The 16732-nt window shown below is 44.2% G+C and overlaps 1 protein-coding gene across 1 annotated transcript in view; it reads right to left on the reverse strand.

The window, feature by feature from the left end:
• The window catches only part of VSTM1 (V-set and transmembrane domain containing 1), a 39861-nt gene extending 29943 nt beyond the window's left edge, over positions 1-9918 (reverse strand). Inside the window, exons 1-5 of the mRNA XM_071209011.1 lie at positions 9789-9918; positions 7057-7092; positions 6658-6939; positions 6094-6390; positions 3539-3580 (exon numbers count right to left, since the gene is read on the reverse strand). Of these exons, the coding sequence (XP_071065112.1) occupies positions 3539-3580; positions 6094-6390; positions 6658-6939; positions 7057-7092; positions 9789-9822 (691 nt within the window). The 5' untranslated portion in view covers positions 9823-9918. The remainder of the gene's footprint in view (positions 1-3538; positions 3581-6093; positions 6391-6657; positions 6940-7056; positions 7093-9788) is intronic.
• Positions 9919-16732: the final 6814 nt, after the last annotated feature.

Here is a 16732-nt window from a genome sequence, read left to right on the forward strand (position 1 = left end):
GGACAACACACCTGTACTTAAGGACATTTTATTCTGTTTAGAATTATGATAGTGTAAATTTGAATTCAGAAAGTAGGTTTTAAGAAAGTACATATGTACACACACACACTAGGAGCCATAATAAATGGAAAAGAAAAAGTATTAGCAAAGATGTGGAGCTGTGGGAATCCACAAGTGTTACTGGTGGGAATGTAAGATGGTACAGTCACTCTGGAAAATGATCTGGCAGTTCCTCAAAAGTTAAACATAAGATTACCGTAGTACCCAGCAATTCCACTCCTAGGTACATACCCAAGAGAATTGAAAGTATCTGTTCATACAAAATTGTGTGTTAATGTTCATAGTAGCATTATTCAAAATAGCCCAGATGTAGAAACAACCTAAATGCCCATCAACTGATGAAAGAATGAACAAAATGTGGTATATATGTAAAATGGAATATTATTCAGTTATAAAAAAGAATGAAGTACTGATACATGCTACAACATGGATGAATCTTGAAAATAGTATGCTAAGTGGAAGAAGCCAGTCACAAAAGGCCACATATCTGCATAATTCCATCTATAAGAAATGCCCGAAACTGGCAATCCATGGAGACAAAACATAGAGCAGTGTTTGCTTAGGGCTGGGGGCAGGGGAAGTGGGGAAAAGAGCAGTGGTTGCTAATGGGTATGGTGAGGGCAAGCATGCAAAAGTTTAAGAACTGGCCGCCTCCGAGGTCTGAGGCATGAAATACGCCTCCCTTGGTTGGCCCCTCAGGACGAGGTATGCACCTACGCCTCCCCGCAGGGGAAACTCACGCAAGCCCCCTCACACCACCTCCGTCTGGGCCAATCTCAGGGCCTCCTACCTCGTAAAGACACGCCTGCTCTCTTCCACCTATCAGGGAGCTATCCAGCTCAGCCCTCTCAAATTTAAGCTCTCCCTAGTAACTACTGACCAGCCTAGTAGACGAGTTCTGCCTCTATGCCCTTATAAGGCAACAACAGCTAATCTAGCCTATCAGAACCCAATCACCCTCCACCAATCCCCTCTCTTCATACTCTATAAAACTGCTTGTACTTCCTCAATAAAGTAGACCTGCGCCATCCGCCTCGTCTCTGCAGTTGTCCTTCGAGCCACTGCGCGTCCTCTCACGCCTGCGCCTCCCCACCCCGAGCCCCCTGACTAGAGAAGCGGGGGCTCCTCACCTCAGTATGGGATTTCATTGTGGAGTGATGAAAATATAGCAAAATTCACTAGTGGTGATGATTACACAATCTTGTGAATATACTGACAGACTCTGGATTGCACAGTTTAAAAGGACGAATTTATGGTGTATGAATTATATCTCAATTTTAGAAAGAAAGAAAAATTATACAAGAGCTTAAAATAGAAAAGCTTCTCTTCCATTTCTTTCTCACAGCTTACTAGATCTCCCACCTCATTTCTGACATGCCCTTCCTCTTCTACACTATCAGATCTCAGATCATTGCAAGAAAAAGTTCCTGGTGTGAATTGTGTTCATAGAGCTGTAGCAGCAGTCATTTTTTAAGCCTGCTAATGGTGAATAAAAATATTTTCAGGGGACGCGGAATTTGGCCCAGTGGTTAGGGTGTCCGTCTACCACATGGGAGGTCCACGGTTCAAACCTCGGGCCTCCTTGACCCCTGTGGAACTGGCCCACGCGCAGTGCTGATGCATGCAAAGAGTGCCCTGCCACGCAGGGGTGTCCCCCCGCGTAGGGGAGCCCCACGCACAAGGAGTGCGCCCTGTAAGGAGAGCCGCCCAGCATGAAAGAAAGTGCAGCCTGCCCAGGAATGGTGCTGCACACACGGAGAGCTGACACAGCAAGATGACGCAACAAAAAGAAACACAGATTCCCATGCCGCTGACAACAATAGAAGCGGACAAAGAACACACAGCAAATGGACACAGAGAACAGACAACTGGGGTAGGGGAGGAAGGGGAGAGAAATAAATAAATAAATCAAATATTTTCAAAAATAAATAATTAATTTGCAGGTTGGCATCCTTTTTAAAGTTGATTCACCAGCATAGACTCAAACAAATCCTTCCTTTAACAAGTTTGACTCTTTGGAGTAGATCACAGGAAGAGTATGAGTTTCTGGATGGTTAAAAATCTTTAAAAAAAAAAGATTTATTTATTTATTTATCTATCTATCTATCTATCTATCTATCTATCTATTTATTTATTTATTTCTCTCTCCCTCCCCCACCACCCTGCCCCGGTTGTCTGTTCTCTGTGTCTATTTGCTGCATCTTCTTCTTTATCCGCTTCTGTTGTTGTCAGCAGCACGGGAATCTGTGTTGTGTCATCTGTTGTGTCAGCTCTCTGTGTGTGTGGCACCATTCCTGGGCAGACTGCACTTTCTTTCGCACTGGGCGGCTCTCCTTACGGGGCGCACTCCTTGTGCATGGGGCTCCCCTATGCGGGGGGACACCCCTATGTGGCAGGGCACTTGTGTACATCAGTGCCACGCATGGGCCAGCTCCACAGAGGTCAAGGAGGCTCGGGGTTTGAACCGCAGACCTCCCATGTGGTGGACATTTGCCCTAACCACTGGGCCACGTCCGCTTCCCATTATCCAGTCTTTAATGGCCAATTTGACCATATAAATTGGCGTCAAAATGTTTAACCATGGGAAGCAGACTTGGCCCAGGGGTAAGGGTGTCTGTCTACCACATGGGAGGTCCACGGTTCAAACCCCGGGCCTTCCTGACCCATGTGGAGCTGGCCCATGCTCAGCGCTGATGCGCACAAGGAGTGCTGTGCCACGCAGGGGTGTCCCCCGCATAGGGGAGCCCCACGTGCAAGGAGTGCGCCCCGTAAGGAGAGATACCCAGCGTGAAAGAAAGTGCAGCCTGCCCAGGAATGGTGCCGCACACCCGGAGAGCTGACACAACAAGATGACGCAACAAAAAGAAACACAGATTCCCGTGCCGCTGACAACAGAAGCGGACAAAGAAAACGCAGCAAATAGACACAGAGAACAGACAACTGGGGCTGGGGGGGGGAAGGGGAGAGAAATAAATAAATAAATCTTTTTAAAAAAATTTAAAAAGACTGGAAAAGTTCTTGTTTTAGCTCATAGTTGCCAGAGGCTCTTAATTTTATGAGAATTTGAGTATAAAGTACAGAATTGTAGTCTGTACTTCCTGGGAGAGCAACATTAGAAAAATATCAGAAAAACAGTCTTAATATTCACCTGTGTTTTGAGAAGTTTAAAATTTTAGTAAGTCCCAGATCATACATATTCCCAAAGTTCCTGGACTCCCAGACTCTCCCTGACTCCCTGCAGTTTGTCACTATGCAAAATGGTAGATTATGGTCTCTGTGTTGTTTCTTTGGAATCATATCTACTCGCCCGCTTTTTCAGAATCTGGAAGTGCCTTAGAGGTCATCTCCCTGGCAAGGAAGGGCTCCCCTTCCAGTGCCATTGTAGACATGGGCATGAAGATTCTGTGTGTGGACAGAGAGCAAAGGGGAGCCCCCACCCCAGGAGGCAGGCTGAGCTCCTACGCCCTAATGGTCTTACCTGCTTTTTTAATTAAGAGCACTCCTTGTCCTCCATTTTCATCTAGGAATCAGGATGCAAGAAAGTCACAATGATTATAAGGAAATGCTCAGGCTCAGGTCCTCATGTCCCGCTTGTGGACTGCACATCCTCTGTGTGGAGCGGAGAAGAGATGGTGCTTTCCATCCCCTACGTACTTTTGTGTCTCCAGACCATGGCGAGAGCTTCAGGACGTTTCACTTAATACTCCTGGATTTTGGTATTATTTTCCATGACATCATTACTTTCTCCTTCCAGTCCTAATACTTTCCAATCTTTCCTACATAAGCAAGGAGCACTACCATTTGCCCATATCCTAGATTCAAAATCTAGGAGCAATTCACATATTTCTCCCTTCCCTTTGACACTGCATCCAGTCCATTTCCAATAGCAGTGAGTTTTATCTCAAAAATATGTCTAAAGATCAATCCATATCACTATCTCCTCAGTGACATTCAGTTCAAATTAAAATACCCTGTTGTCTGGAATGCAGCAACTGCTATCCTTCTGTGCCACTTCAGTCCCCTATGTTCTAAATGCAGCCGGAGTGACCCTAAAAGCATTAAAATAAAATCACTCCATGTTCCTGCTTCAATCCGACTAATGGCTTCTTGTCCTTTTAGGACAGATTCAAATGCATCCAGGCTCTGAATCCTCCCTACCATCCCAACCCCTCCCCATTCCACCCTCTCCTTCTCTGCTCTCCTTTCTCGACCATACCAACAACACTCACACCTCTGGACATTGCCGTTGCTAGTCTCCCAGACCTTATCCTCATCCTTCATGCCTGTGGTGGGCAGACCCAAGGTGGGCCTCGTGTGCCCCTCTCCTGGTGCTCCTGCCCTTGTGGGTAAGGGGGTGTGAGTGGGACATCAGCTTGCTTTTAACCAATAGGATATTGCAAAGGTGATAGGATGTCATTCCTGTGATTTCGTTGTTCTGTAAGACTCCATTTTGCTGGCGAATTCACCCTAGGGGCTGTCTCACCCTGTAGGCTCTGAGTAAGTTTCTCGAAATCCTAGTTGCAAGGAACTGACTGGTGGCAGCAACCCTGGCTGTGAAGAAGTGATGCCCACCCAGCTGAGCCTCCAGCTGAAAGCCCAGTCCTGGCTGACACCTCGTGAAACCCAAAGGAGAAGACCAGGTTAGGAATGCAACATTGCTCAGTTATTCTCCATCTGTAATGGAGTAATATTAATCTGACATTTTTGTTTATTTCTGTCTTTCAACTGAGTATGTAAACATCTTTTGTCCAAAGACCTGATTTGCCTCAGTCACCATGGTATGTCCAGGACATAGCAAAATTCCTGAATTTGTGGGGGGAATGGACAGACATCTTGTGAAGATGCTTTTAATTAATTTTCTTCTGCACAAGAAGCATCCATATTCCCATTAGTCAATACGTAGTGAGCAGAATAATAAAGCGATTTGCAAAGCAGAGTATAGTCAGCATGTGGAAGGCTGACTTGGAAAATGAACGACTGACAATTGTCACCATAGCTTATCTTCTGAAATAATGTCATAACTGAGATAGAGGTGAAGAATTCAGGGGAAAGGGGAAATCAGATGATTCCCCAGGGTATGGAGTCGGAAGTGGCAACTCATTGTCAGTTTTTTGGGATGTTTAACTGTGGATACGACAATTCTTAAAACTGCAATAAAAAGTTATTGGGAAATCCATATGAAACCAATGTCAGGGTGATCAGCACATTTTTAGAGCATAAGTAGTAAGATTGTTGGGAGCAGATGGAGCTTAAGTAGTTGAGCACCTTATTCCCACAAAAGAGGTCCCAGCTTCATAAAGTGATGAGAAGGTGAGCCTCAGAAAGAGGGTAATCAGAGGTGAAATGCTATTAAGTGCTCATTTTCTCATCATGCCCCAAGCCCGAGGTAAGTTGTTGAGGCTGGCACAAGGCTACTTCAACACAACACTGATGATTGTGGGGTTTCCTCAGGGATTGTCCATGACACAGCCCTTTTGACCTTCTGGAAGTAACTCTAAGCAATTGGAAGATTTTGTTGAGTGGTTAATGAATGAAAAGATGATGGATGGATGGATGGTCAGTGTAGGAAATTATCCCCTATCCTGCTTGTTTGTGACCTCAGGTCACTACCATAATGGTCCTCCCACATATATCCTCTCTTCCTTCTCTTTATTATTTTCTTTTTCAGTTCCCTGCACCATGCCCTCATCAACAAATTCTCTTTGCCCCCCATATTCCATTATTCACCTTCCCTGCAACTCTCATGGTGTGCTGGTCACCTTTCCTGTTTCTTCTGCTGTAGAATAAAAAGGAAGTGATTTTGCATTTATTTTTGAATACCTAATGTGGAAATGATTATCTTTATGACATCAGGGAGGTCACTTAATCTCCATAAGCCTCAGTTTCCTCATCTGCAAGAAAGGACTAGCAACAGAACCATCCTCATAGGAAGTTCCTCATAGGAGCTAATGGGAGGTAAATATTTATCATGAAGACTGGAATGTAGAAAGTTCTGGACAAATGTCAAATGTTAGTGTTATTCCATATCCTCACCTGTCACCTGGATCTCCAGGCTGTTGCTGGGGAAGGAACCCAAGTGGGGTGGAATCCACTGGTAATATACACAGCTGTAGTTTCCGGTGTCATTGCTAGTCAACGTCGAGAGCACGAAATCAGCTTGGTTTTTCCTTATTTCCTCGACTTGTAATGGCCCTGGAGTGCCGGATTTCAGCAGTGCAATAGCCATATGCTCCGTTCCATTGTATGGAATCAGACATCGGAGCGTCACGCTCTGACCTGGGGTCTTCTCGGGGTCCATGCTGACTGAGAGGGAAGGTTTCAGGAGTGATCCTGAAGAGAACAAGGCAGTGGAGGTGAAGGTGGGGCCAGGGCATCTCGTCCTCCACTGAACCTGGGGACTCACCATCTCCCCACACCATGTCACTGAAACCCACTCAGAATCCGTTTGTCTCCACACTCCACTCCTATTTCCCAGGTCCCTAACACTGAAGATGTTGCCTCCACCTTTTGGTTTCCTGGATTCCTTCTTCCCTGCCAGGAAACATCCCAGGAAAGGGGATGTGTGAGTCAAAGAACACATCTGAGGCTGCCCCTCACCTGTGACCACCAGCTGTAGGGATTCGCTCTTTTCTGACCACTTGTGGGAGGTGGCTGTGTTGTAGGTACAAAAGTACTTCCCCGCATCTTTGGGCTCCAGGTCAGTGAGGAGGAATTCAGCATCGTTTCCTGATGATCTCTGCTGCCAGGACCCAGGGACGTGCATCTTCTCCAGCAGGAATGTAACATTCTGGAAAGGAGACTGGCACTTGAGAGTTACATTGCTCTTGCGCTCAACCACTGAGCTGGGCCAGGCAAGGAGGGAGGGCTTGGGAAATTTCTCTGGAAAGAATTCAGAGTTAATTTGACTTTTTACCTTGAAATTCAGAGGACTAAAGGAAATATGACAAGAAGCTTGGGAGGCATGAAGAAATAAAGTTTAAGTGGGAGAACACTCACCATTCTTTTTCTCATCTTCATAACCCAGACATAGCCCTGTAAGAGAAACCTTCATGAGAAGTGAATAATGTATTTGTCGTTGAGAAAGCATTATCGATTTGCTCAAGATTTGTCATAATCCTTGTAGATATTTCCCCAGGTTTATCTTTTACCTTTTTAGTTTTGTCACATTTTTTGTCATTCAGAAGTTAAGTTTATGTAGAAAAATCTCAGCAATCCTTTCTGATGTTTTTTGTTTGTTGGTTTTCACCATTAGACCTTCTTTATTGAGATTTCCATTTAGAAATTGTTCAGTATTCGCCTACATTTTCTTCTCATATTTTGCGTGATGGCAGTTTTTACCCTTACTTCTTAAATAATGCAAAGGTTGTTTTACTGTGGAGTATGAGAGAAGAGTTTCCTCCATCATTCGGAGGGAGAGATTTGCTCTCTTTGACCAGATCTTTCTCTTCACAGGAAATTCAAGACATTTTCTGGTCCCAGATGTTCTCACTTACAACTTTGAACTCTACCTTATTCAGCCATCCTCTTCTTCTGCCCTTTTCTGTGCTCTGTTCTTTATATCCTCTTCTACCATAAGTCTGTGGGACTAATTGGACACCAGTTTTGGGACTTGTTTCTGAGGAAAGCTCCTGAAATCTTCTGGAGCATGTAGTGTCTGATGATGTCCGTGCCTTGTCGTGACCCATGTATCGATTCAGAATAAGATGCCCCAGGCTCCACTGAGAAGGAAGGAGATGGGGGCTTGTTCATGGCTGACGATGGCCGGACTGGATGGTAGGAAATCTGTTCATGGGTGGTCCAGGAGGTCAGTTCTCGTGGCCTCCTTTCAGGTCCTCCCCCACTCCTGCACTTAGACTCATGACATCTCAGCTCTGCAACTAGCCAGTCTTCTCTTCAGACCCTAATTCCCATTATTCTTTTCTTTTTATGAGGTACTGGGGACTGAACCCAGGACCTTGTACATGGGAAGTAGGTGCTCAGTCACAGAACTACAGCTGCTCCCCAGTGAGATTTGTTTTTTTTTTTGCTTGTTTGTTTTTGTTTTAGGAGGTACCATCTAAAGAAGATGATAATGAAAACTACCAATTACTGGGTATTTACAATTTGACAGATCCTTTCAAACACATCATCTAGAAAGCTTAAAATTTTCATGTAAGATATTTTTCAGCCATAAAAAGAATGAAGTGATACACACTACAGCATGGATGAATCTCAAATATATTAGGCTGAGTGAAAGAAGCCAGACCAAAAGGTAATGGATTGTATGATACCATTTTAGATGGGATATCAAGAACAGGTAAATCCATAGAGATGGAATGCAGATTAATGGTTTCCAGGGCTGAGAGGAAGAGGAAATTGAGAGTGACTGTTTAATGGGTAGAGGATTCCTTTTTGGGGTGGTCAAATGTTTAAAAACTAGACAGGGGTGATGGTTGCATAACATTGTGAATGTGCTAAATGCCACTGGATTGTACACTTTAAAATATTATGTGAATTTTTTTTAGGCGGTACTGGGAATTGAACTTGGGACCTCGTATTTGTGAAACATGTGCTCAACCACTGAGCTCCACCTGCTCCACTGTAATGTGAATTTTACCTCAATAAATGTCTAAAAACTTATTTTTAAGTATTTAAGTTAGGTACTTTAACCCTCTCTAGTCAAGATATATATAGCCTCAAATATCAAAAATCTGGGGTAAGATTAAGGTAAAGAATGGTTACGTGCACCAGCTCCTGTAAGCAATGTCCAACAGTGCAATGGCATGTCTGGTCTCCAGGACGCCTGATGCACGGATTCAGTGCTGTCGGGCCATTTCTAAGCTCCCTGAATGTTGGCGGCATTGGACCTGGAGCAGGGCTGCGGACGTCTTCAGAATGTCCCATCACAGAGAGCAGAACATCCACCTCGACATGGGTTCTGGAAACTTCCAACAGAATTGGACTGGAGCTTCTTGCAGGATAGACCGATCCTCAGAAACAACGATGATGGTCAGGGGAGAAAGGGCAGAAGAGAGCGTTCCCTTGATTGCCAGCCTACTCTGCACTACCCTGGCAGGTTTGGGGTGTCCTGACTGAAGGTCATCTTTAAACACAAATGAGTGTAGGGAGAGGCTACTGCCAGAGGAGGGAGGAGGAGGGAGAGACAGGGGAAGAATACTGAGGAGCTAGGACCTGCTGCCGGCTCCCGTCTGGAGTGCCTAAGGACCAAACTAAGATCACAGTCCAGAGATTCCTTTTCACAAACTGACCTCTCCTTGCCTACATTACACTCAATTTAGGATGGTTAAAATGGACCTGCAAGTGGGGCTGGGCAGACAAAGATGCCTTCTTATCCTTCATCCTTACTACTAGCTCTTCTCTAATGCCTCATACCCAAACCCAGAGCTTTGCATCCTTTGTACTTTCAACCCTGCCCCCCTAATAGTCCTGTGGAATGTTCCTGCCTAAACGGTGGTGTTTGGAGGATGCAGACTCGGAGGTCCCATCTTAGTCACGCATTTCTCAGCTGTGTCAACAGAGCATGTCACTAGAGACCTCTGACTCTTGGCTTTCCTGCCTCTGTGTGAGCACCGTGAATGCATGTGAAGACACATCCCACAGACCCCAACACACGCCCGATGCACAGAGGCCATCACCTCTGTACTCGCCAGGCTCCCCATCTTAACTCCCACTTTACCATGAGTTTTCCCAACAAGCCCAACCCATCTGTCCCGGTGCTGGAGACTCACCAAGGCAAAGCAGGCATAGGAAGTCTGTGAGCATAGCGTTCCTTCTGCCTGAACCAAGATCCTGCTTTCAGCTGTGCAGAGCAAAGAGCTGGGGAGACTTCAGCTCTCTTCTGCCCACTTCGTCCCCAAGATACGTGGGTCAAGCTTTCTCTCTGACCCTCTGGTTCTTGTCTTATGCACAGTTTCCTGCTCATAACTGACTCAGGAACCAAGAAGCCATCAGTGACAACATCTTCCTCTTAAGCCACAAATCCTCCGTGGGCAGGGCTCCACCCACCCTTAGTTCTGTGCCCCGTCTAAGTCCTGCCAAAGAAAGATTTTTAAATGATTTCTCTAAAATTTCATTGTGGTAATATATAAGTGATTGTTCTTTTGAAACAGTCACCGTCTCATAAGAAGTTGCAAAAATAGCACAGAGGAGTCTATGTGCCCATCACCCAGCTTTCCCCAGTGGTAACATCTTACTTAACTATAGTGTATTACCAAAACCAAGAAATTGACATTGCCAAAATAAAGTTAACTAGGCCAAAGACCTTACTCAGCATTCACCAGTTTTTGCATATACTCCTTTTTGTTAGTATGTTTGTGTGTATAGTTCTATGTCATCTTTTTTTTTTTTAGGAGATACTGGGGATTGAAACCGGGACCTTGTACATGGGAAGTGGGCACTCAACCACTGGCTTCACCTGCTCCTCTATGTCATTTTATCATCTGTATAGATTTGTAGAGCCGCCATGACAATTAAGATACAGAAGTGTTCCATCACCACAAAGGAAATCGCTTATGCTATCCTCTTATACTCAACTCTCCCCACAGCCAGTCTGGTACCATGGCAACCACTGATCTGTTCATCTCTATAACTTTATCACTTTGAGAAGGTTATATAAATAGCATCATACATTATGTAATCTTTAGAAAGGGCTCTTTCTGCCCAGGATAATGCCTTTTCGATCCTTCCCTGTTGGGGTGTGTAGTAACAGTTCATTCTTTTTATTAATGAGTGGAATTCCATTGTACGATGCACAGCAGTTACTTTATCCATTCACTCCTTGAAGGATATCTGGGTTGTTTCCAGTTTAGGGCTATTACAAGCAAAGCTACAGTGAACATTGATGTATAGATTTTTGTGTGAACATAAGCTTTCTCTGAGAAATTGCCTAGGAATGTGAATACTGTGCCATATGATTAAGAAGTGCTTAATTTTTATTTTTTTAATTTTTTTTTATTTTATTGACTTTGTAATAATATTACATTAAAAATATATACGTGAGGTCCCATTCAACCCCACCCCCCCACCCCACCTCTCCCCCCCCCCCAGCAACACTCCCTCCCATCATCATGACACATCCATTGGATTTGGTAAGTACATCTTTGGGCACCTCTGCACCTCATAGTCAATGGTCCACATCATGGCCCATACTCTCCCCCATTCCATCCAGTGGGCCCTGTGAGGATATACAATGTCCGGTGATTGCCTCTGAAGCACCATCCAGGGCAGCTCCATGTCCCAAAGACGCCTCCACCTCTCATCTCTTCCTGCCTTTCCCCATACCCATCAGCCACCATGTCCACTTTTCCCAATCCAATGCCACCTCTTCTATGTGGACATTGGATTGGTTGTGTCCATTGCACCTCTATGTCAAGAGGAGGCTCAGATTCCACATGGATGCTGGATGCAATCCTCCCACTTTCAGTTGTAATCACTCTAGGCTCCATGGTGTGGTGGTTGTCCTTCTTCAACTCCATCTTAGCTGAGTGTGGTAAGTCCAATAAAACAGATTGTAGGTGCTGGAGGAGTCTGTTGAGGCTCAGGACCTGGCTATCACATTGTCAGTCCAGAGATTCAAATCCCCTAAATATATCTTAAACCCCAACATTAACTGCACCTCCAGCACATTAGCATGAAAGTCTTATGAAGGGAGATCCCATCTGAGTCCAGATTCATCACACATAAACACCATTTCCAAAGAGGGGCCATCTGCCCTGGTAGTTAACCCCATCGGCCATGACCATAACTCCCATGGGTCTCTTTAGCCCTCAAAGGAACCAATATCTGGGGGTTGTATCTGCTTTATCTGTCTCTCTGACTCTGCTCAGTTGTGCATGAGGGCAATCCTTCTGCCAGCCTCCAGACTCTTTTTTAGAAACTCGTAGCCATATAAACTCATTTCTCCTTTCCATTTCCCCCTTACTTTAGGTCAAACAGCATTTTAAAGTCATGTTATTTTATGTAGACAGGGATATTCTGCTGATCCACATTGAACCTTCCGTATAAGGTCATTTTCCAGTTGCATCATCAGTTGGTAGTTGATAGTGGTCCCTCGGTGCCAGGGAGGCTCATCCCCGGGTGTCATGTCCCACGCTGGGGGGAAGGCATTGCATTTACATGCTGAGTTTGGCTTCGAGACTGGCCACATTTGAGTAACATGAAGGCTGACAGGAGGAAATTCCCAGGCACAATGTTGCTCTAGGCCTTGTTCTTATTTTAGGCTTATCAGCTCACAAGCATAGTCATTAGCATCAGGGGCTCACTGTTGAACCCTCACTCCCTCCCGGTCCCCGCCGCTGCACCTGGGAGACTGTCGCTGCTCCCCTAGGGACCACGACAGAGCACCACTGGCCAGGAACCCAGTACCCCCCCTGCTGTGGTTTTTAATTGTTACCACTATGAGTATATCCAAACATTACCATAAGAAGTGCTTAATTGGTACACAGTTTCTGTTTGGGGTGATGGAAAAGTTTTGATAGTGACTGGTGGTGATGGGAGCACAACGTTGTGAGTGTAATTAATAGCACTGAATTATATATTTGAATGTGATTAAAATAGGAAATTTTAAGTTGTGCATATATTACTAGGAAAAAAAAATCCATCAAACTACACTACACAGTGAACCCTAGGTTGAACCATGGACTATAATTAATAGTACAATTATAAAAATAAGCTTTCATCAGTTGTAACAAATGTTCTATACCAATGCAAGGGGTAAATAAGAGGGTGGTATGTAGGAATCCTGTATTTTATGCAGGATTATATCTCTAAACCCATACCTTCTCTAATAAAGAGAAAAAAATCCTAAAATAAGTGATATTGTATCTCCTGGTTTGTTATTTTATTTCTTTACTTACCAATAAATTGTAGACTGTTTCATGCCAAAGAATACTTTTTCACAGCATAGCTATAAATTACTTCCATGATATGATTTTAATTTGCTACATAGTGTTCTACTCTGTGAACACCTGCAATTAAATGACTTCCTGTTTTTGCACATTTAGATTTCTTCCAATTTATTTCCTACTATAAATGTTGTTGAAATGAATAATTTGTAAATCTTTTAAACAGCCTTAACTGTTTTATAGACTAAACTACTGAAAGTTAAATTTCCAGGTGGAAAGATATAAACGTTTTTGGGGGGATATTTAAGCTTCATAACTTAGTTGCCCTTTGGTAACGAGTATTGATTTATCAACTTAAAAGCTGTTTATGCATTATCCAAAAATATATTTTAGTATCAAGACTTTTTTGTTAAATTGATAGAAGAAAATGGTATTTTATTTACTTTTTTTTTTGGTTTTGATATTTTGGAATAGTATTTTTTTTCTTTTTTCTATGGAATTTTTTTTTATGTGGAAAGTGGTTACTGAAAGAGGTGTGTTAAAATACAAACTATGGCTATAGGCTTATTAGACTTCTTTAGCACTGTCAGAACTTCTTTTACAGATTTTGTATCTGTATTAGGTTCATACCCAGGATTATTATCAATTTCTCTTGAATTGACTATTTTTCACTGTATTAGTCAGCCAAAGGGGTGCTGATGCAAAATACCAGAAGTTTGTTGACTTTTATACAGGGTATTTATTTGGGGTAAGAGCTTACAGATACCAGGCCATAACACATAAGTTACTTCTCTCACCAAAGTCTATTTTCACATGTTAGAGCAAGATGGCTGCCAATGTCTGCGAGGGTTCAGGCTTCCTGGATTCCTCTTTTCCTGGGTCTTACTTCTCTCTGGGCTCAGGGTTCCTCTCTTCTTGGGGCTGGCTTCTCTTTCCTCTGTGTGCTTATCTCCCAGGGCTCCAGCTTAAGTCTTCAGCATTGAACTCCAACATCAAAACTCTCCAACTCCGTCCTTGCCATGTCTTTTATCTGTGAATTCCCACCCACCTAGGGGCGGGGACTCAACACCCTACCCATGTGGTCCAATCAAAGCCCTAGTCATAATTTAATCATGCCCATGTACAGACCAGTTTACGAACATAATCCAATATCTATTTTTGGAATCTATGACTATATTAAACTGCTATGATATCTAATATTTCTTGCATTAAAATCTATTTTGTTTTAATATAGCCATATCAGCCTTCTTTTGGTTCTTGCTTGCATGGTATATTTTTCTGTATCCTTTTGCTTTCAACTCATCTTTTTTTTTTTTTTTAAGATTTATTTATTTATTTATTTTAATTTCTTTCTCTCCCCTTCCCTGACCCCCACCCCCTCCAGTTGTCTGCTCTCTGTGTCCATTTGCTGCATGTTCTTCTGTGACCATTTCTATCCTTATTAGTGGCACTGGGAATCTGTGTTTCTTTTTGTTGCATCATCTTGCTGTGTCAGCTCTCCATATGTGTGGCGCCATTCTTGGGCAGGCTGCACTTTCTTTCATGCTGGGCGGCTTTCCTTACGGGGGCGCACTCCTTGCACATGGGGCTCCCCTACGCGGGGGACAACCCTGAGTGGCACGGCACTCCTTGTGCGCATCAGCGCTGCACATGGGCCAGCTCCACACGGGTCAGGGAGGCCTGGGGTTTGAACCATGGACCTTCCATGTGGTAGGGAGATGCCCTATCCATTGGGCCAAGTCCGTTTCCCTCACTCATCTTTGTTTACATTTAAAGCATTTCTCTTGACAGAAAAAAAAAAGCCCAGCATACATTTTGGTCCTTTTTTAAACAGCTAACCTAATCTTTTAGTTCGATTTCTTCATCCATTTTCATTTAATATAACTACTAATATTGTTAGATGTAACTTTACATCTTGCTGTTCTATTTTCTCATCTCTTTTATGTTTCCTTATTTCCCATTTCTTTGTTTTAAAAAATTATTCAGTTATTTTTAATATACCATTTTATCTCCTTTATTTTAACCTCTATTTTGCTTTTTGTATAATTCTTTTAATGACTAATCCATTGATAACAACGTTTATATTTGGTTTATAAATGCCTAAGTTATATAACAACTTTTGTTTAAAACATGCACTTTACAAATGTTTGTCTCTGGAATGAATATTTTTTTTTAATGCACAAATCAAGGTCTTGCTCAGTCTCTAAATATTTTGAGCCTGAGAGAAGTGTCTCAGACATAATATCTATTCCAAAATGTATTCAAGTTTCAACCAGCAAGATGGCAGGCAGAGTAAGGAGCTCCTAGAGTCAGCTTCTGCTACAGAGCAGTTAGTAATCACCCAGAGCTCTCTGGAGCTAGCCGAAGCACCTGTTTGGGGGCTTCAGGAGACCAGAAGCATGACCTACAGCATCTTTGAAGGAATGGAAGGAGGAGACTGCCTATCTGCAGAGAAGACTCATAAATAGAGTGCTCCACAGCATGGAGGCCAGTGCCCATCCTCCACTGGAGGCACAAGCCACCTCAGGAGCTGTTCTGTGACTGGAATTGAGAGCGCCACTTCCCAAAAAAGGGGAAAGAAGAGAGGGCTGGGCACCAACTTCAGCTACTGATGAGCAAATTCGGTGGCCTAAAGTATAATCCTGAGAACAGCTAAAATTTGAGCCTGTCCAAGTCAGAAAGAGGCCAGTAGCCACGATCTTAACTCTGTGCCTGACTCGAGAGGAAGTGGGGTGGACTGAAAATCATAGTGCTGGTGGGGACTGGCTTCTTTCCATCCAGGTCAGAGGACAGCTCTAGCACAAGCCCCAGCCCAACCTCTGGCAATGAGGAAGCTGCAGGGACCTGAGCCAGCATCTCCAGGAAATTACCGGTCAAGCTGCAGAGGCTGGTAATCATCCTACTCTGGCAGTGCAGGCCACCTCAGGAGCTATTTCGTGGCTGGAATTGGAAACTCCATTTCACAAAAAAGGGGGAGGAAGATACAGTTGGTCACTTATTTCAGCTAGTGATTAGTAAATTTGGCTGGCTAAAGTATAACCCTAAGAACAGCTAAAGTTTGAACCTGTCCAAGTCAGAAAGAGGCCAGTAGCTGCCATTTGACTCTGCCCCCAGAATGAGGGGAAGCCAGGCTGACTGAAAATCACAGCGCTGCTAGAGATCTGTGTCTTTCACCCAGATCTGCCTGCAGCTCTAGGCTAGGCTTCAGCCTCACCATAGCAGGGAGGAAGCTGGTGAGCCCTGCACCAGCCTATCCAGGTAACTGTAGGTACATTTGGCAGTGCAGACTGAATAATCAGAAGTCTACTGGGGGAACTGCAGTCATCTTGGACCCACGCTGCATAGACTGCTGCCCACACCTGCAGGTCCATCCCAGCCCCAGGCAGGGGAGAAAGGGATGCGAAGCTTCATCAGTTTCTCTGGGCAACTACAGTCCTGGTCTCCACGACTTGGATTATTCTACACAGCTGTGACCCTGTACCTACACCTAGCAAAGGAGAAAGTTGGGAAAAGCTTTATTGGTCCCTGGGGCAAGGAAGGCAGCTTGAGCCTCCACAGCTTATAGCACCAACTACTATAGTATCCTTGGCTCCTACTGGACAACCAGCAAAGGAGAAAGGGCAGGAAGCCCTAAACTCAAGAGAAAAACTGCACCCAGAATAAATACTCTAGGGAAGCAGACTTGGCCCAGTGGTTAGGGCGTCCGTCTACCACATGGGAGGTCCGCGGTTCAAACCCTGGGCCTCCTTGACCCGTGTGGAGCTGACCTATGTGCAGTGCTGATGCGCGCAAGGAGTGCCGTGCCATGCAGGGGTGTCCCCCACATAGGG

Source organism: Dasypus novemcinctus, chromosome 18 (assembly GCF_030445035.2).
Source record: "Dasypus novemcinctus isolate mDasNov1 chromosome 18, mDasNov1.1.hap2, whole genome shotgun sequence".
In the NCBI taxonomy this organism is placed as follows: domain Eukaryota; kingdom Metazoa; phylum Chordata; class Mammalia; order Cingulata; family Dasypodidae; genus Dasypus; species Dasypus novemcinctus.